The following is a 21,400-nucleotide window of genomic DNA, read 5'->3' on the forward strand; positions in this document are numbered from 1 at the left end:
TAATAAAAATATTCGTAAAAAATTAAAAGTTCTAGTTGCCTTTTTAATTAACCAAAAAATCGGAGGGCAACTAGGCTTCCTCCCCCGCTCTTTTTTTCTCAAAATCATTCGATCAAAATTATGAGAAAGCCATTTAGCCAAAAAAAAAAAAATATGCAAATTTCGTTTTAATTATTCCTCTGCGGAGAGCCAAAATCAAAACATGCATTGATTCAAAAACGTTCAGAAATTAAATAAAAAAAACAAGTTTTTTTAACTGAAAGTAAGGAGCGACATTAAAACTTAAAACGAACAGAAATCACTTCGTATATGAAAGAGGCTGCTTCCTCATCAACGCCCCGCTCTTTACGCTAAAGTTTTATACTGTTTTAAAAAGAAGAATTGATAGACAGAGTCAAACTTTAGCGTAAAGAGCGGGGCGTTGATGAGGAAGCAGCCTCTTTCATATACGAAGTAATTTCTGTTCGTTTTAAGTTTTAATGTCGCTCCTTACTTTCAGTTAAAAAAACTTGTTTTTTTTATTTAATTTTCTGATAAGGGATGCCATCATGAGAGGTTTCACGAATTGGCGGGGATCCCCTCTCTCTCTAGTGTGTTCCATCTGTCAGTAGAAGTATTACTACTTCTTCCACTACTGCTACTACTAACAACTAACTGCAGCACTGAGCCTCCTGAGGACAACACTGCTACGCACAATGTTCATCTCTCCCAATCTTGCCGAAGTTTTCCTCGTTACAGACTACCAAAAAGATCGAATTTCTTTAAAATTCTTCCTCGGGACCTATTCCATCCCATTTAGGGACGACCTGCTTTTCGTTTGGCCCTAGATCGTCAGTCGAATAAAAGGTACTTTGGCAATCTGTCATCCTTCATCCGCAGAGTATGATCTAGCCATCTCAACTTTTCTCTCGTCATAGTCTTAGGAATCGGAATAGAATAATATTTTTCTTGCTGCTTACTGTTTAAACTAAGGTCAGCCAGACGGGTACTCAAAAGAAGACAAATCCTCTGGATAACTTTCCGACAAATTCTGCTCCGTCTTTCGGAGTGACCATGTTTCATAACCTTACATGACCACTGTCATGACTGCAGCTTCCAATATTGGCTATTCTACTTTTAGCATTTTTACTGTATCTGTCATCTTTACTGATAATACCTAAATAAATGAAGCTATCTGTTTGATCGATCTTCTCGTTATCCAACACAACTTCTTCGTCTTCGCTTGTCCCCACTCTAAACGACTTATTCTCCTTAGCATTAGTTTTTAAAGCTGATGTTGCACCCTGAACTTTAAGAACCTCGAGATTTTGCTGACATTTTCATCAAGGACACTCAAATCATCACCATTAATCCAAGTCTAATTAAGTTTGAATTTCTTCTGTGATTCCATGCTCTCCTATATCTTTTGTTGAGTTCCTTAGGATGAAGCCCATCAAAATGTTTTAAATAAATTTTTCCTAGAATCCCTGGATACTTCCCCTTTTAAAAAAATCAAATTCGTAATTTTAATGATTCATTTATAACTCAACAACCACCATATTTAAAACACTCATTTAACCACATGATCAGCATCTGGGCCCTTAGTACTTTTAATCCTTTTAGTTTTGTTTCTAATCCTTCGTCGCAAAATGAACCTTCTTTCACTTCCAAAGTAGTCAGAAAATTCTTTTCAAAACTGATATCAAAACTTTGATCAAGGACTTAAGTTGAAAAAACATCTGCAAAGTAAGGAAACATAGAGTAAGCAATAATTCTGGCCATTGATTTTGCGAAACATCAAAAACCATTTAACAGATATGTGTTGAAATTAAAAAAAAAAAACAACTGGATAATGTAAAAATTCATATGGGTAATAAAAATCAATAACTGGTGCAAATAGCGAAGATTACTAAAAACAGTAATAGGAAGATTACTAAAAGAGTAATTTGCTACATACAAAAAGAAAAACATTATAAATTGCTAAAACGTATTGAAATTTCAAATTTTAAGCGTAAGATAATTGCATTCTTTTGAAACGATCTGATGAAAGGGAGAGCTTGCGAAACAGTAGTGTCACAAGCAAATTATGGTTCTAGATTGAGCAGGGGGCAGCTTCCCCCCAGTTCTTCTTACATATGACATTAAGTTCCTTTTATTTTAAGTTTTGACACTCTTATCAAGGTACTAATCCGTTACTATCTCAAACTTTTTCATTCTTTTCTATTTCATTTCTTGTAACTTAATCATGCTTCAGTTATTAGTTCTTCATGATATCCATGGTAACTTAATCATGGTTAATCATATTCTAAAAATAATTATTCTCAAAATGGTGAGATGCTGGATAAAAGCTTAGTCACATTTTATGGATTACGGTTGAGGCTTCACCAAAATTGAATTGCACAAAATTGAACAAGATTGTGTTCTTTGGTAATATAGCTGAAGCCAAAGAAAAAGCGGGGTGTCTGTAAGGGGTTAGAGTTAAGACAAGAGTTAAGAAGGAGTTAATAGTAAAAAAGTTGAGACAAGATTAAAAGAAAGTAGGAGCTTCATGGTAGGAAACAAAAAATTGAGATGTCAATAGAACAATGAAAAAAGGAATTGAGCCTAGACGTTGGTCTCAGGCAGCGGAAGGTCTTGAGAATTTTGAAGTAGTAGCAGCAGATTATAAAGCAAATCACTAAAAATTTAGTCATCAATTTCAGTATTTCACGTCCCTTCCTTAGTAATAAAAAAATCTTGATGGCTCTATCGAAAGTAACTTCTTTAACAATAAACACAGCATTTTTATTTAGGAGTTTATGTTAATAATTCATAAAAAGTAATGGTAAAAATAATTAAGTATGTTTCAATTACTCTTCCCCAAATATTCAGTCGCCAGTTGCAAATTCCAATGTCCAGATGCTTCTCCAATCAGTTATTACTCCCCCAATATTCTGGCTTGAACTATCTCGGGCTAGAGACTGGCAATGTAAGAACAGGGTACTGTTCTCTTTAATAAAGGGGGAAATTCTGACCAAATAAATTGTCATTACAAAAGTATCATAAAACAAAATTAATAAAAAAGGGGCTCCAAGAATTCAAGTCGAAAATCACTAGTTTCTTTGCATGGTTTAATCGAGAAATTTACTGTTATTATGCTTAGAACTTAGTAAATATTATTAAACTGAATCTTAAACATTTTCAAGATGCTTACTAGCAAACTTAAGAACGGCTCCGAATCAGGAGGGCTATAAACGCATGCTATCTTATATAAGCCTTCAGTTTCTGAATCTGACTCTGGTTATAAAAATATCGTATGAAAATATCGTATAATATCGAAAATATCGTATAAAAATATCGTATGCTGAATTTTTTTTTCATTATTCCTATGAATAGTCACAAAAGAAATTAGTTCAACCTAGTTTGTTAAGTCAGTTATACATCAACCACTCCTCCCACAGGAAAAAAAAAATCAGCTTGGGTTTCTCCACATTATTTTTTTTATCGTCATCTGGGGTCCTCTAAAATTAGGTTTTTGGCTTTGCTCTTACTAATTTATGATCAATGATTATTAGTAATGTGATCATATATACAACATTAATAATCTACTCTCATTAAGCAAGCAATTGTGTATTTATGCATTTGCTCATGTATTTTTTATTGAAGACGGCTCCATATTTATTTGAAAATTGGCTCACTGAGAACTTCTGGACTCATAATCTGGACTTATAATTCGATTTAAATAGGCCACGTGTTTGAGAAAAGTCGTTTAGAGTCTTTATTTTGGAAAAAAAAAATCATTTCAGTGACTTCACATTTCAATTCATTTAGCCAGCAAAAATCATAACATTTTTCCCATGGATGATCTTATTGTCTTTGGTATCTATGACGCCTGCAAAATTACACAATGATAAACATGATTTTGCTTTAAACCCTGCCTCTTTCTTTAAAATGTTTTATACGATTGTAGTTCAAGCAATTTTGTTAATATCATTATAATTTTGGCCCGTTGTTGCTATATACCTGGTATTGGATCCCTTCGTACTATTTTATTTTTGTTGTAGCATAGAAAAAAGTAGTATTTTTTCTTATCCCATATTCTTTAACTCCTTTTATTTGATATTCTATTTTTATTGTTCACTTTATATGTTTTTTACCATTTATATATTAAAATAACGAAGATAGGTAAAGGATCCTCGTGTAATATATATATTACACACACATATATATATATATATATATATATATATATATATATATATATATATATATATATATATATATATATATATATATATATATATATAATATAATATAATATATATATGTATAATATATAATATATATAATATATATATATATATATATATATATATATATATATATAATATATAATATATATATATATATATATATATATATAATATAATATATATATGTATAATATATATATATATATATATATATTTTATATATATATATATATATATATATATATATATATATATATATATATATATATATATATTTATATATATATATATATTATATACTATTATATATATAGAAGATATATATTACTTTGTAATATATATTACAAAGGATAGTGCCCGACTTTACAGTTCAATTGACGTCTTCAATCTTCATTTCAAGGCCCTTGAGACAGGAAGTGTAATTAAGGAGGGAGGATATCCGGTGCTGCTGTGTACTCTTGCTTTTTACCTTCTCCAGATTTCTTTAGGTACCCATTTGGCACTGGGTTGACTCTGACTGAGTTTGCAAAGATGTACCACTACCTCATATCCCATCATTATGTTGAGCTACAGATAGTTGAACTATTTTAACATGTTCTGAATTAATCTTATTATGTTCTTCATCTTTAGATAATTCACTCAAAATTTCAGGTTTGTCTCTTTACCTGACTGTGGTCATGTAATTGAAGTTGAGGCAATGGACTACTGGATGAAGTCTGTTAGTAAGGACTTGGTAGGTCTGCAGCGATGCCCAAGATGCAGCACTCCTATTTCATCATTCATTGGTCGATACAGAAATGTAATAAGACAAACTTTTCGTGATACCGAAGAAGTCAAGGCTCAATTATTTACGGCTAAAGATGTTAGTACAGAACTGGCTGAAACACAACTAAGAGTTACTCGCTGTAAAACAATGGTTGATGAAGACAATTGGAGATTTGGAACAGGTAAATTTTTTTTTTGTTAGGCATTGGTCTAAAATAAGGATTTAGGTTCAATGACAATGCTGTTTTCAACTGCATTGTCATTGAACTTAAACCAGCGTCATTGAATTTCAATCCTTATTTTGGATTTGTGATTAGTGTGCAGGTGGGAACCTGCAAATATGCATGGTTGCATTTGTGAAGATTGTGTGTTCGTTTTGTTATTATTTTTCATTTAAATCAATATTAGTTTCATATTTTAAATTTTCTCATCAGGTTTTTATTTCATTCTTGCCTAAGGCACCTTAATTTATAATGGTGGAATGGTAGTGTTTCCCCTTGTCTTTTTCACTGGGCTTGAACTCTTTTCACTTGTTTTGTCGTTTTTTGTGTTCTCTCCAATGGCCACAGACCCTTGAATGTTTGTTTGTTTATTTTTGAAAGAAATGCGTTCCTAGTTTGTTCTTTTTTTAAGCAATTGGTGTTAAATTTTTCAAAGGCCTTTTCGTATTTCACTGTGAAACTTTTCCCCGTAGAAAATTTCTCAAGCCAGTAGAAGTTACCAATTAGTTTCAGGTATGCTTTCCGTTTGTTTGTTGTATATTTGTTTGTCTGTTGTTGTTTTTTCTTGTCCGTTCTCTTGAATGTTTTCCATAAATATTTAACTCGAAAAGATAAATCAAACATATAGAGCTTTATCAAGCTTATTAATAACCGGAATTGGCAATGTATTTACGGGGAAAGGGCCTTGGGAACTCTCTCTCTGGTTATCTCATTATACTTTCTTAGCTATCTTATTTTCTCTTTTTAGCTCTTATTTTCTCTCTAGGCTCTCTCACTCTCTGTATATATATATATATATATATATATATATATATATATATATATATATATATATATATATATATATATATATATATATATATATATATATATATATATATATATATATATATATATTAAATATATATATATATATATATATATATATATATATATATATATATATACTAGCTGTTGGGGTGGCGCTTCGCGCCACCCCAACACCTAGTTGGTGGGGGCGCTTCGCGCCCCCCCCAAGCCCCCCCGCGCGCGTAAGTCGTTACGCGCCATAATAGTTACGCGCCATTGTAGTTGTGTCCCTATGTCCCACCTGTGAATATAGATATATATATATATATATATGGTTTTAACTACGTAAAACTTGCGAATATACAACATTCTTTGCTGTCCCATTGTCTTTGCATATAAATAGATTGTCAGGTTATCCCCCTGTTTCCCCCGGTGTCCCCGTTGTAGTTGTGTCCCTGTGTCCCGGTCGTCATTTATATTCCCTGTGTCCCGCGTCCCGGTCATCATTTGTATCCCGGTGTCCCGGTCTGTATATACATTCGTTTTTTAGTTTTGTTTTTCTCCTTTATTTTTTTCCTTTTTTTTTCTTTTTTAGCTTATTTAGATTTTTAGATTTTTTAGTTTTTTTTATTAGTTTTTAGTTTTTATTTCTTTTTAGTTTTTTTGTCCCGGTCGTCATTTATATCCCCCTGTTTCCCCCGGTGTCCCCGTTGTAGTTGTGTCCCTGTGTCCCGGTCGTTATTTATATTCCCTGTGTCCCGGTCGTCATTTGTATCCCGGTGTACCGGTCTGTATATACATTCGTTTTTTAGTTTTGTTTTTCTCCTTTATTTTTTTCCTTTTTTTTTCTTTTTTAGTTTATTTAGATTTTTAGATTTTTTAGTTTTTTTATTAGTTTTTAGTTTTTTTTTCTTTTTAGTTTTTTTGTAGTTTTTACCTTCTTTTTAGTTTTGTTAATTTTTTTTTTTACTTGTGTCCTGGTCGTCATTTATACTCCCTGTGTCCCGGTGCTTTGTTGATTGCTAATCGAACATTCCTTTTGTCCTGGTCGCTTTCTCTTTGAGTGTCGTCATTTATTTTTTTCTTTTTTAGTTCTTTTAGTTTTTACCTTTTTTAGTTTTTTTTTAGTTTTTAGTTTTTTTAGTTTTTTACCTTTTTTTAGTTTTTTTAGTTTTTTAGCTTTTTTATTTTTTTTATTAGTTTTTAGTTTTTTTGTAGTTTTTGCCTTTTTTTTTAGTTTTTTGTCCTGGTCGCTTTCTCTTTGAGTGTCGTCATTTATTAGTTTTTTCCTTTTTTTTTTTAGTTTTTTATTGGTTTTTACCTTTATTTTAGCTTATTTTTCAGTTTTTTCCTTTTTTTTAGTTTTTTTTTATTTTTTATTTTTTTTAGTTTTTTACCTTTTTTTAGTTTTTTTAGTTTTTTTAGTTTTTTAGCTTTTTTACTTTTTTTATTAGTTTTTAGTTTTTTTTTGTAGTTTTTGCCTTTTTTTAGTTTTTTCAGTTTTTTTTTTAGTTTTTTATTGGTTTTTACCTTTATAGTTTTTTTAGTTTTTTAGCTTTTTTATTTTTTTTATTAGTTTTTAGTTTTTTTTTGTAGTTTTTGCCTTTTTTTAGTTTTTTCAGTTTTGACGTCACCTAATCCAGTTTTTTCAGGTGACGTCACCTGACACATCCATCCACACATCCATCCACACATCCACAGACAGACAACTTATTTTTATATATATAGAAGATATATATATATATATATATATATATATATATATATATATATATATATATATATATATATATATATATTAAATATATATATATATATATATATATATATATATATATATATATATATTAAATATATATATATATATATATATATATGTGTGTGTGTGTGTTTGTATAGTACCGGTTGCTCTGCCGCCGTAGGCATTGATTACCTAATCCATGTCAAAATCCCAAACTGAATCATCATCGCTATCATTTTGAATTTTGACACGTTTTGAATCATGCTGTCCAGGTTGATTTTCATTGACTCACTGAAATGTCGGTGTCACATGTCTTCTAACCGCGTCTGTCTGCTTTTCATTTTCATTTTGACTAGCTCACATGCTCAGTATTGCGCGTCTTCTAACCGTGTGTGTCTGCTCTTTATTATCATTTTTGATACGCTGCCTCTGTTTTTCTAACCGCGTGTGTATTGGCTCTTCCTTTTCATTTTTGATGCTTGTTGTCAATTGTCTTCTAACCGCGTGTGTCTTTGCTCTTCATTTTCATTTTTGACACGCCGCTACTTTTCTTGTACTCGCGTGGATCTTTGCTCTTTATTTTCATTTTTGACTCCTCTCTTGCTCGGTGTCGCATGTCTTCTAACTGCGTGTTGCTTTGCTCTTCATTTCATTTTTGACGCTCTCTAATTGTCATTTTCGCATATCTTCAAGCCGCCCGTATCTTTGCCCTTCATTTTCATTTTCGGCATGTTTTTGGATTTAGATTACTTCAGATAATTAAGCAATGGCCTTTGCTTAGGCCGTCCGTATTAGTGCTGTTGCAATTGATAGTCCAGGTTGTCAATTTTCAAATCTTATCTTATTTCATAGTTCAGGTGTTGGTTCCTAAGAATCAGCGTTTATAGTACCTGCAACTGCAAATTTTTGTTTTTTGGGCCTTCCAATTGACATTGTGTTATATAAATAATTGATGTGTTGGAAACTGAACAATTTCATTTATGCTATTCATGACAACATATAACAAAATTCGTGTATGATTTCATAATATGATTTCGTGTATGAAGTACATCGTTATATGATGTACTAACATAGCACAGAACGTCATTTACAAAAACCAAAATTAAGGCTTTTAACGAATTTCCTCAGACTTCTGACCTATCTAGATAGTTTTTATGCGATAATATCCCAAGATACCAATTTCCCCTTATATAAATCAATGGTCCGTTGTAAACTCAACAATCTATTTATGCTATGCATTGCATCATATAAGAAAATACTTATATGATGTACTAATATAGTACATGACATCATTTGTAAAAGCCAAAATTAACGCTCTTAACGAATTTTCTCAGACTTCTGACCTATCTATATCGTTTTTTATACGAGAATATCCAAAGATACCAATTTTCCCCAAAAAAGAAAAAAAAAATGGAGCCGTTTTCTAGAAAAAATACACAGCTATTGTTCACTTATAAAGATAGCATAAATAATTGATGCGTTGGAAGCTCAACAATCTTATTTATGCTAGCATGGCATCATATAAGAAAATGTTTATATGATGTACTAATATAGTAAATGGTGTCATTTGTCAAAACCAAAATTAAGGCTTTTAACGAATTTTCTCAGACTTCTGACCGATCCAGATATACATATATATATATATATATATATATATATATATATATATATATATATATATATATATATATATATATATATATATATATCTTTTTCTGTCTCTCTATCACTCTTTATGGCTCTCTCTTTGTTGCGTCTAATTTACTAACAAACTTGTAGGATTTTATTTATTTAAGAATTAACGACGCTTCTTGACTGCTACGGTCCCTGCGTCGGCCCTGCAGTGCATTCCTGCTGCGTGATTTGATCTCTGGGTCCCGTATTACCAAGCTAAGGTCAAATCCACTGCGCCACTACAGGACAAACTTGTAGGATTTGTTTCCTGTTGATATTTTTTTACTTTTTCTGCCTTTTTTTTTAGACTCATCTTGTATTCACCAGGCTATGGCAGAATTAATTAAACGCATTAGTACCACTTTGGATAAACAACAGAGGCCAAAACGAGGTGGGCAAAAACTGCTGTCGATGAGTGACGATTCGTTTCATCTTACAAAAGTAAGTTGCTTCAAATAACACACTCATATTCTGAAGTGTGTTGAGGACAATACCGGTTCACTATGTGTGGAAAAATCTTTTGCAATTATTTTTTGACATTGTGAAATTGGTTTTAGTTTTCAGGTTTCTAAAATTGTCTTTAACACAATCTCCCGAAGAACCAATTTAAAAATTCTCAAAATTTGCTATTTTTACTGTTAACTCGTTTCCGATCTCGTATGGAAATCTTTCATACCTAGAAGCTCAGAAACCGAGACTTCGTTTTCTACCTTTTAAATTTTAATTCAATTTGTTTTATAAGATTCATGTATTTTATAATGTGTTTCATTTGCAATATACCTTACTTTATACTTCATATTTTATGTTGAGGGTTTATGTTGTATTGTATTGTATCAGATTAACGAAAAATGAACGAAAACGAACGAAAAATGAAATAAAAATGAGCTCAATTGAACAGATTTTCTTTGTTTTTCAAGATGGGGGATTACAACTCTTCAAAACATCTCTCTTTGTTCTAAGGGTAACGATGGAAGAGGAGACACATCACTGCTTCCAAAGCGAATAAGTGATTTTCCTTGTTTTTCCAGATTGGGGATTGCAACTCTTCGAAACGGGGTTTCTGGCTATGGAGACTATTGGTGCTGTTTTTCATTTCAATTCGGTGTCACTTTTCTGGGGTTTTAGGCTTCTGTTTCAAAAATCATAATTTACTTTTCGCCATAGACTTCTAACATTATGACTGATTGAAATAACAGTTACCATTGTGGTGTGGATTTTTCCACACCTGACAGTTTTTTATGGCATTTGGTATTTACCAAGTTAAATATAGAGATAGCAATTTCGGTCCGTCGATCTGTCTGTCTGGTGGTCCCGGTTCTGCTAGTTCGGGCACTTCCAGATAAGCCAGGACGATGAAAGTTGGCTGGCGTATCTGGGACCAAACCAAATTAAATTAAAAATAGTCGCTTTCCCGATTCGACCATCTGGAGGGGAGCGAGCGAACAAGTTTTTTTTGCTAGGATTGTGTTGTTTAAGTGGAGTTGCCCAGGTATCTTTTGTAAGCGTTGAGTCTATGGGTTGATATAACTATATTGTTATCTTAGGCTTGAATTTTGTTAGTAATCCTTTACTGAGTAGGTTATGCTATCAAGTTGACATTGGGTTAAACATTCGGATATTTTAAGTTAGCATTCGGACGTCATTCCTTAGAATGGTATTTCTGGACGAATTTACCAAAAGCACGTAGAGATGATTAAGAGCTTTGAAATGAGCCATTAAGCATTTCTTTACGGTTTTGTTGTAGCGTGCTAATTCTGCTAGTCAGCAGACAATTTCTGAAGCTTACTAAGGGGGCTTGGAGGAGAAGTATATGAAAGTATATATGAGACAGAATGTATACCTTCTTTGAAGGGTTTTCAACCATGGGGATTATAATAGCACAAAATTTATGCTTACCAAATTTTCCACTAGAGAGATGGCACCGAAAATTTCATTTTTGATGCCATACAGCGCTTTTGGAAGGTCTTAAAGAGATGAATTTCTACAAAACACGCATGTATGGATTTTTGCTTTTAGATGGGCTATTCAAATCTCTATGATGTTGCAATACCCTGATAGCCTTGGTAGAAGAAAAAACGAAATACGTCCTGTCTACCCATCCGAAAGAGTTATTCTCCTTGTTTTTCAAGGTGGGAACTATTCTTACATATGGGTTGGATTGTAATGTTTTCAATAGTGCGCTTTGCGCTTTGATCCGTCGCAATTTTAGAGGGGTTTCAAGCTCTTCCTCAAAACACCCATAAGTTGGTTTTCGCAATAATTTTTTTACGCTTGAGATTAAAGGAAATAATATTTACCTTTCCAAAATCACCGTCAAATGGCAATTTCTTCTCACTAGACAATTGTCCTTAAACGAATTTCTTAATTTTCGATTGCATGGGCCGTGGTTTTCTCGTTACTTGGTTGCAACTATCCGTGCAACCATGATCAGGTGCGAGTGCAAGTTAAGTTGTCAAACAACAAGATGCTTGTGTCCATGATTCAGGCTGATCTGATGCACTCCAGATGTTCAGAATGTTGAGGCAAGACCTGCACAAACGTAGTTGAGGACCAGTAGAACCAAGACGACGTGAAGCTGAAATAAACTATTAGCATAAAATCTAAACGAAACAAACGATGCTCTGATCCTAATTTAGTGTGATATTGGCTGATCTGATTATAATTTACCTGATTCTTGATGATACTGATGTATTAAGAATATTTAAGATTTTAGTCCTAAAAGATTGGTCTTTTTTTAGTTTGATTTGAATATGATAATATTTTCTTGAAAATATCCAGGATTATTTGATGTTGCTTTATGAGCATTTAGGATATTAATCCCAAAAATTTTTTATTTTTAGTAAAGTATCTAGCATTGTTTTATGTGGCTGATTTGTTTTCTAAAAACCTATTATGTAGTTAATGACCAAAATGCTTTGTAACTTTTTGCACCAATCCTTTATCTTAATGGGAATCTTTGTGAAAGGTTGAAGTTGCAGACACTCGAGTGCATTGATACTATAATCTGAATAATGTAAGAATTGTTCTTCATCAATTAGGCATCTGAACAACTCATTTGTTTATTTTCTTCCAGATTCAAGCAGCCATCCTATGTGATTTGGCCTCTATAACTACAAAAGGTACAGCGAAGAGTTCTGCAACAGATTTTTCAAAACGTTTAGAAAAAGACAAAAATTTTCCTATGAAAGATACTTACCGCACTCTACTAGTGTCTAATGTGTCATCTCTAGCTAAGAATTGCATTGGTTGTGCCAGAATTTTCTATTGTATTTTAAGTGTACCAAATTACCAGCATTTGTGTTCAAACTCCAAAAGCCAAGATGGTGATGGTTTTGCTTCGAGAATTGACTCTGTGGTCTCTTCTTTAAAAGGTGTGTACCATTCAAATGCTCTATTCTGTTTATCTTCTTATTTACTCCAAGATTAAAGACCGATTCACACAATATCCTTATAGTATTTTCACAAAAAAGTTGAATTTTTAGTTCTTATCTCTTCAAGTTGCAAAATATTTAAAGGTGATTCTCATACGTGAAAAAAGGATGAAAGAAAATAAAAATGAGAACAAATACAACTCGATATTTTTATTTTTTTTTTTTTAAGAGACTTTTCTCAAGTGGGCGGCTGCTAGCTTGCAAAGACTAACAAATCAAACAAAATAATATGAGCAGCTTATCAGATTGAAGACTGGAATGGGGGGACGGTTAAATCGGAAAAATTAGAAAAAATGAGTTATTTTTAACTTACGAACGCGTGGTCAGATCTTAGTAAAATTCATATTTATAAGGACCTCGTAACTCAGAGCTCTTATTTTAAGTCCTGACCGGATCTGGTGACATTGGGGGGGGGAGTTGTGGGGAGGAATTTAAACTCTAGGAAAGTGCTTAGAGTTGAGGGATTGGGATGAAATTTGGTCGGAGAAATAAGCACAAGTCGTAGATATTTAGATATGCTGTTTATTTCCTTATTTATTCCAAGATTAAAGACCAATTCACACAAAATCCTCACAGTATTTTCACAAAAAAGTTAATTTTTGTCTCTTATCTTTTCAAGTTGCAAAATATTTTAAGGTGGTTAGTCGTCCGTGAAAAAATGATATATGAAAGAAAATAATAATGAGAACAAATACAACTCAATATATTTTTTTTTTTAAGACAGCGTTCTTAAGTGTGCGTCTGCAAGCTTGCAAAGACTAGCAAATCAAACAAAATAATAAAAAAATAATTTAAATTAAATAAACAAATTAATTTAAATAATTTAAACAAAATAATCAGGGCAGCTTATCAGATTGAAAACTGGCACTTGTGTCAAGAAAAATCTCCAACGCCATTTAGTGTTTGGCGTTCCAATGGCATTTTTTCAAACATTGTAATTGTGTTTTTTTTTTATGGAACGGAGGTTAGACATTTATTGCTACACTTATTTAACACTAGTGCCCCACTCATATAACTTGTCCATATTCTTTATATCTAACTTTCAAAATATATTACATCGGTATTTTGAATTCAGTGACTGTTAGCCATGAAATTACTTAACACTTAGAACACAGTTAATTCAGTTAGATTATGACATGTGAATTTAGATAACAATAATGAATGAGAAACACGCTATTCATAGACTCAAATGACTTAATCTAATTCCTGACTTTTCTTAAGATTTTATTTCCAGAGTGCCTCAGTGACCCTTAGTAATGTAGGGTTGTAATCAAGATAATTATTTATTTAAAAAAAACCACAGGGCCAGGGCAGGACACAAAATAAAATTCAACAATACAATATAAATTCAACAATATAAACAAAATGAAAAAAACTAACCCATAGGTCTATACAAACATATTTTAAGCAATCACCCAAACCTAACCCTATAAAAATTTTTCTGTATGCTTCATTCCCAATTTAAAATATTTTGCAATGTTTTTAATCGTCCCAAAATAATTTGAATCCAATAACTGAGAAGAATTCGTAGTCTCTCTCTAGGTTAACACAGAAACAAATTACTGTAATAGCTAATATTCGTGAATTGTATCATTGAACAATTTTAATTGCCAGTATGTTCCCGCAAGATTCTTGACAAACCTGCAAGGATTCGCATACTAATTTTAAATTATAATTAGTAAATCTGTCTAATCATTTGTTTTGTCATTCGAGCCTTATTATCTCATCTAGTCATTGATCAATACACATTTATTGGTTTTCTGAGATATTCACTATTGCATTTGTATGTACTTTTGATTACATTCTATTTAGTGTTTGTGTAATATTGTTATTTTTTCTGAACAATTTTGACCATTTTTCGACGGGGTTTATCCACGTCAAAAAATGATGGTGTAGGCCAGGAACAAACGCAATGGGCCTCATACTTCTCGCACCAAAATCCTAAAATTCTTCCGAAGTTTAGGCCGAATTAAAATTATCAAATAAAATCGTGCTTTTCATAAGCCCCCCTCCCATAAAAAGGAAAATTCTGCGTAATTTGATGGGTAGACAGAACGAACTGCTGTGATATAATTTGACACACAACTTAAAGCTTTGGATGTAAAATGAGATAACGCCTAAGAAATGTCCTTTGCTGCCTGTACTTTGCGGCAATTAACTCAGTATTTGGTGAATATATTTTTGCTCAAACTCTACCCAAAAAATCCAAGAAATGAGCTGCTTTTTATTTTTGTATTTTCCTCAAACATTTGCCGAGGAATGTTCAATAATGTACGGGCTCAGCTGCTATGTTCAGCTAAAGACTCTTAAGCCTCACACAAGTGAGAAGGGACAGCTTTGTTGCTTAGAAATTTTCTTCTAAAAAGCAGAATCGGAAGTCAGCAAAATCATTCTACTTTTTCAGGGTGTAAGAAGCTGTCTTCAGATGAATCTGCTACTATTAAAAGTAACCTTGAAAAGTTACTGAAAGAGGCTTCTGTCCCTGGAATTGGGATTCCAGACTACGAACGTAAAATGGTTGTTCAAGCAATGGGGTTGAAACAGGGTCATTGGTACAAATGCCCCAACGGCCACATCTATTGCATTGGGGATTGCGGTGTAGCTATGATGGAGTCACGTTGTAATGAATGTGGAGAAATTATTGGGGGCGAAAGCCATCGCCTAAGAAGTGATAATACCTTGGCCTGAGAAATGGATGGAGCAAGTACTTCTGCATGGCCTGATCGTAGATTTTGACTTTAACCATTTTTGGGCCTGAACATTATTTTTTTTTTTTTTTTTTTTTTTTTTTAGTGTGTGCACTTCTATAGATGATTTCTTAGTTTTCTGCAGTATGAGCTGTGCCACTACCAGCTGAAATTAATGCGTGCCGTTGTATTTAGAACTATGAACATGTATACTGTATATTTTTGCACCTGCAAAAAAAAACATGAGCCTTTTTATGGATAATATGTATCTTTTATAACTGGAAATAAATTATATTCGTATTGATTTTTGTTTTATCATAAAGCCATGAAACATGATAAGAGGGTTGAAGAATTGCTAAATACTGCATCCCTTCCCGCTTCCTCTTTTCTTATGCATTCTACCCTTCTGATTTTTTATCTTTTTCTCACCTACTATTTGCGCTTCTCTTTTAATATCCCAAAAAGGGATATTAAATCCCTTTTTTTAAAATACAAAAAGATATTCAAATTGCATTCTTAAAATTTATATCACAGATACTTCAGTGATGGCCAAGGTTCTGTTGCATGAGCCTAACTTTGGTTGTATCTTCTGCAGCCAATTTTTATTGAATGCGAGGAAGTTCAAGGAAACTAACCTCCACTGTTAATAGGGAAAGTTCAGACATCAGGCGGGACTGGTAAATATGGACTTAACATTTTGGAAGCAGCATATTATTGTTGTTTCGACCTAAAAAACACGACTTTTTGCTTGTCCTACACTGCCAATTAAGGTGGAATTGTGTTGTCAATGTTTAAGAGGAATATCTGAAGCTCTTTCACATCCTTTAAATTTGTTAGCCATGTTTCTGCTTTAGAATGGAAATCTCCATTCCAGTGGGTGGGCATTAGTTTCAAAGTGAAGTTGGACTGAGAACCAAAAGGGTTGAAGGAAGTTTGACGGTTTTCTAGCCTAAACGCCAAATATTATCTTAGCTAAAAAGTAATATTTCCCAGTGGGTTCGAAAGTGCTGCTATCTATTGTTACTGCTCACAATTTCGGTTATTTCATTTTATAAGTCTGTGACTGAGGTGGAGGAATGGTATCTCACACAACTCCTAAACGCTAATAGTTCTCCCATTAAAGGATATATTAAAGATCTCACTTTGCTCTTTTCTTGATAAGAGTATTATAGAGTTGGACTGTCGCAAGATGATGAATTTTAGAATCGATATAGATTAATTTCTTTCAAGCTGATCAGTAACCTTTGATGTGCTAAACAGATTATGTGCCATTAGTTTTTTCATACAAAAAAAAGTGGGTCATACTTCATAGCCAGTTCTAAGGAACTGGCTCTCTTCATTGTTATTACATATTTACAAAAGAAGAAGAAACTACCTAATGACTGTTTATTAAAAGAACTAAGTCCTGATTCGACGCAAAATATTCTATGGGTTGATTTGGTGTGAAAGAAACCAACTCCTGGCTGTCGAAAAGAAGGGGCCAGAGGTTCCATCATTGTTAAATTTAGCTGAAATATATACTTTCAGCCCTTGGCTTGAGCAAGAATCACGGGAGGATTTTCTTGCACAGGTCCTACCACTATAAAATCTAGCCGATATATATACTTTCAGCCTTTGTTTGATCGAGGATTATCTTTCTTTATGATTAGTCGAGCAAAGCGGGCTGCTGACCTCTTCAACAACCTTCCCATGCCAATTTTTAGCAGCAAATTAAGATGCTTGAAGCGGAACAGCGGTACGATTTGAGGACTGAATCCTTGTCCTGCCAATTTTTTTGTGGAAATTAAGGCAAGCTACACATTTAAATTGTAATCAGGCAAAAATTTTCGATTTGTATAATTGGAACCCAAAGCAGACCCTTAGGTATTCTTAACCTCACCCGTCCTGCACCGAAGTTCTTGCAAAAAGTTAAACATGTTGCACCTTCTGTAAACCAAAATCATTCAAGATTTACTTTAAATCTTCTAGATATTTTAGAATTTCGCAAATGAGAATAGAGGGGAATCCCGCAGCTTAGGATATTTTGATCAGTATTCGTTATGTTTCAGTGCTAACCTATACTGAATAGAGAACTTAATCTGACAACAAAACTATTTACTTGACTTGGAAGTTCAAATAAGAGGATCCCGAAGTCTATTTTGCTCAATAATGACATGCAAAAACATTCAAAAATGAATACTTTGGCTCAATATAATAGGGTTTTGAGGGAATTATTAGAATGTTCACATTGTTGTGATATGTAGGGTGACCTTGTAACCCAAATTACGTTAACAGGCATATAAAATGAATGTTTATTCATCTTTCTTACTACTTCTTATACGCTTTATTTCACCATACTGCACAATGAACGTGAAAAATGCCTAAGTGTTATTTATTTTCTAACTATTATGTCCTAATCAAAGTACATCTCTGGCAATATGAAGTTCTTAAAATTCAAATTTTCAGCCAAATTTCCTTATTTTTGGCGTATTTTTCAAACAAGCCGAATATTGTGGAAAAACATGGCCAAATTTGTGAGAGAAAGATTTTTACGGACACAAATGAAGAAGGCCAGTTTCTGCTCCAAAGTGCAGGCATATAAAATACACAAAACCAATGAAATCGACTATTTTCTGTGATTAAGGTGTTATCTGCTTTCCGTGTTCCCTTTTTGACTTTCCAGTGGTATTTTGAGACATAGGACCAAGTAGGATAGTGTTTCCGGGAATCTCACGAAAGCCGCCCTTGTGTTACTTATAGTATTTACCATTTAGTGTCATCTATAGATGTTTTAGGGCGAAGCTTTTGAACTAAAGGAATGAAATATTAGGATACGAAGGTAATACAACGGTAAAATTTTATTTTAGCTGCTTTTTTCGGTAAATCTTTCGTTGTTCACATTATTGACCTGCAAAAATAATGCAGGTTATGTTACCTGCTTTTAGGATATGTTATTATATATTTTTTGGATATAGAAATGGGCTATAGTATTTGTTTCAAATTTACTATTTCATTATAATTGATTTTGTAAAAGTTATATAATTCATAAGCACTGATTTGTCAAGATTAAATTGACTAAACAAAAAAAAAATTGCCATGTTTTCTTCTTATTCTATAGGCCGCTTAAAAACTGCTATTTCACCTTTTTGTTGGAAAATATTAAAGCCGACGAAAGAAACATGGCATATGGGAAAAATGGCGAAATTGTTTTGAATATTTTATTCAACTTAATCGTGAAAAATCAATGCTTGTAGATTATATAACTATATAAAAGAATAAATAATCAAACAACAAGTTCGAAATCCTTGGTTAAAGCTTTTTTTATAAACTAGAAATGTTTTTGTCATTTTCAAGGGTTCAAAAAGGGCTTAAATATAAACTTGCGAGAGAAGCGATTATTACATTCTTAAAGTTATAATAGCCAAAGTAGTAAAATGCTTAATAGATTCTGCATCTACAGGTGAAAAATGTAGAATCTGTTCGAATTCAAAAAGTGGTTTGGAGGCAATCAAGAATATTTATCTAGAAAATAAAATAGCTCCCAAAGTGATTTTTTGCCATGAAGATTTACAGAAACTACTGGAAAAGGGAGTAGCCATCCCATTGGATTGGTTACCGGGACATGTGAACATAAGTGGAAATGAAATGGCTGACACTGCAGGCAAATATTTGTAAGTATTACGCCCAGGATGGTTAATCAAATTGGAGAAGTGATAAAGAAATTGAGAATAAAGGCATTCGAGGAAAGTTGTGTATTTTCAATAAATGTGTTAGTTATACAAAAGAAAGAAAGGACATTTGAAAAGAAAATATATGGAGTGGTAAGTAAATCTGAAGCCAGGGTGATATTTAGACTAAGGTCAGGCCATGCAGGAATTTAGACATATACAGTAGTCCCCGAAGCCGCGCCGATAAAAAAACCGGCGGCGGCGGAGAGAATTTATGTTGGCGGCGGCGTGCCGCCAGCGCGCCGTAAATTTTTTTAGCGGTGCGCCGCCGATTTTTCGGCGTTTTCGCAATTTTTAAGGCATTTTTCAGTAACTAACTACAAGTAGGCTGGTTAAACAAGAAAATTGAAAGCAGCCTATTACAAGAACTCTGAGATGCCCCTGTAAACCCAATGAAAACATTATAGCCTGCGTAGTTGAATAGTAATTTTATGGAAAACTTGCATGTCTTGATAATGCAATATTTTACTTTGATGTACCTCTCACTTTGCTACTTATGCAGTAGTATTTAGTAGCATCCCCACCCAGGAGCGTCCTGACACCTTCCTGATTGGGGGGGGGGGATGCAGCTTCAGAATTCTACTGGAATTTTTTGCAATTTTTCAAAGTTTTACCGGAGTTGGTCGAGGCTTTACCTAAGCGAAATTCCGGTAGATTCCTTGAGAAATAATCTAGTAGATTCCCTAAAAATCATCAAGTTCCGGCGAATTTATCAAACTTTACCAGATTTTTTAACAACAGACCTTCTTGGGGTGGGTGTGGTGTAACCCCCCCCCCTTTTGGATGCCACTGTCCTCGCCTTATTCCAGTAGCACCCAACCTTGCTATAGTCAGTTACAGTCATATCAGCATGTTCCTTTTACGAACAACTTCATACAACTATTTTGAGATAATCTTTCATTTGGAACAGTCTGGTAGTATGTGCTTGTAAGCAAGGGCATGCTACGGTAAATTTATAGCAAACTATTTAACTAGCTTCTGTAAAAAGTTAATGTACCATTCGATGCCTTTTTTTATGTTTTTTACGAACATAATAATCGCTTCTTCCGCAAATTCAGATTTAAGCACTTTTTAACCTAACCTTGCCTTATTATAAATAATTTTAGCACTGAAAAAATGTAGTATTATTGTGTCAAAAGCGGCGCGGAGAAAACGTAGTATCATTTTGTCGGAAATGAAGGATAACTCATACTTCAATTGAAAATTCGTCATTTTTAAGAGCTTAAAAAGTGCTTAAATTCGAATTTGCAGTAAACGTGATTATTATATCCGTAAAGAACATAAAAAAAGGCATCAAGTGGGATGTTTGCTTTATTGGTAAGCCAGTTATAAGAAACTGTCATAATTTTTTTTAAATTTCGCCATATTTAAGAGCTATAAAAGTGCTCAAATCTGAATTTGTGGTAGAAGCGATTATTATATTCGTAAAGAGCATAAAAAAACAGCATCGAGTGGTATATTCACTTTTTACGAAAGCCAGTTTATATGGTTTGCTACAATTTTACCCATACAACCCCCATAACAATATGTTTGCAAGCAAATTTAAATGTCACATACTTAAATTAAATCATTTTAGTGCTATAACCTGCCCTTGCTGCAGGGCCTAGTACCCCAGGGTATGAGGACCATGTCTCCACATTGGGGTACTATGCTTGAAATTCAAGGATTTGTGTACAAGTGATACTTTACATGCTAGACTGCATTACACAGCCTCTTTACCAAGAAATGGAAGTGTACCATACAGTAATGATTCCGTATGCTTATTTGAACATTTGTTGGCTTTTCACTATGCCATTTTCATAATTATGCATTTACTGTGACCAAAGTTAGCAACATAGCGAATCAGATAATTAATGTTATCTATATTTTGGGTAATCTTCCTGCTATTTAACCCAAAACTCCGCTGTTTAGATTTAAGTTTCAGTGACAGAAGTTTATTCTCTTTCACTCTGTAGTTAAAAAAGTCACTGTCCTGATCTCCACTTTTGTATTTCATCTTCCTCTTCAATGCCGAACGTAGCTTGAGTAAAATCGCTGAAAATCGCCCACAAATGGCAAAGACAATAGAATGTCCGTAGTTACAGCTGTACTCACTTGGAGATGCTATATAGGACTAAATAAAAACCGGCGGCAGTTATTCATCGGGCGGACCGCCGCCATTAAACCTCATGGCG

General features: G+C 33.2%; 1 protein-coding gene across 2 annotated transcripts in view; it reads left to right on the top strand.

Annotated features, from left to right (window-relative positions):
- Positions 1–15,823, top strand: part of LOC136039227 (NFX1-type zinc finger-containing protein 1-like) — a 25,448-nt gene extending 9,625 nt beyond the window's left edge. For both annotated transcript variants that reach the window (XM_065722765.1, XM_065722766.1), the window contains exons 3-6: positions 4,863–5,158; positions 9,709–9,842; positions 12,475–12,772; positions 15,237–15,823. In XM_065722765.1, coding sequence (XP_065578837.1) covers positions 4,863–5,158; positions 9,709–9,842; positions 12,475–12,772; positions 15,237–15,520 — 1,012 coding nt within the window. In that variant the 3' untranslated portion in view covers positions 15,521–15,823. The remainder of the gene's footprint in view (positions 1–4,862; positions 5,159–9,708; positions 9,843–12,474; positions 12,773–15,236) is intronic.
- The last annotated feature ends 5,577 nt before the right edge of the window (positions 15,824–21,400 follow it).

The sequence above is a fragment of the Artemia franciscana genome, chromosome 19, assembly GCF_032884065.1.
Source record: "Artemia franciscana chromosome 19, ASM3288406v1, whole genome shotgun sequence".
Taxonomy (NCBI): Eukaryota; Metazoa; Arthropoda; class Branchiopoda; order Anostraca; family Artemiidae; genus Artemia; species Artemia franciscana.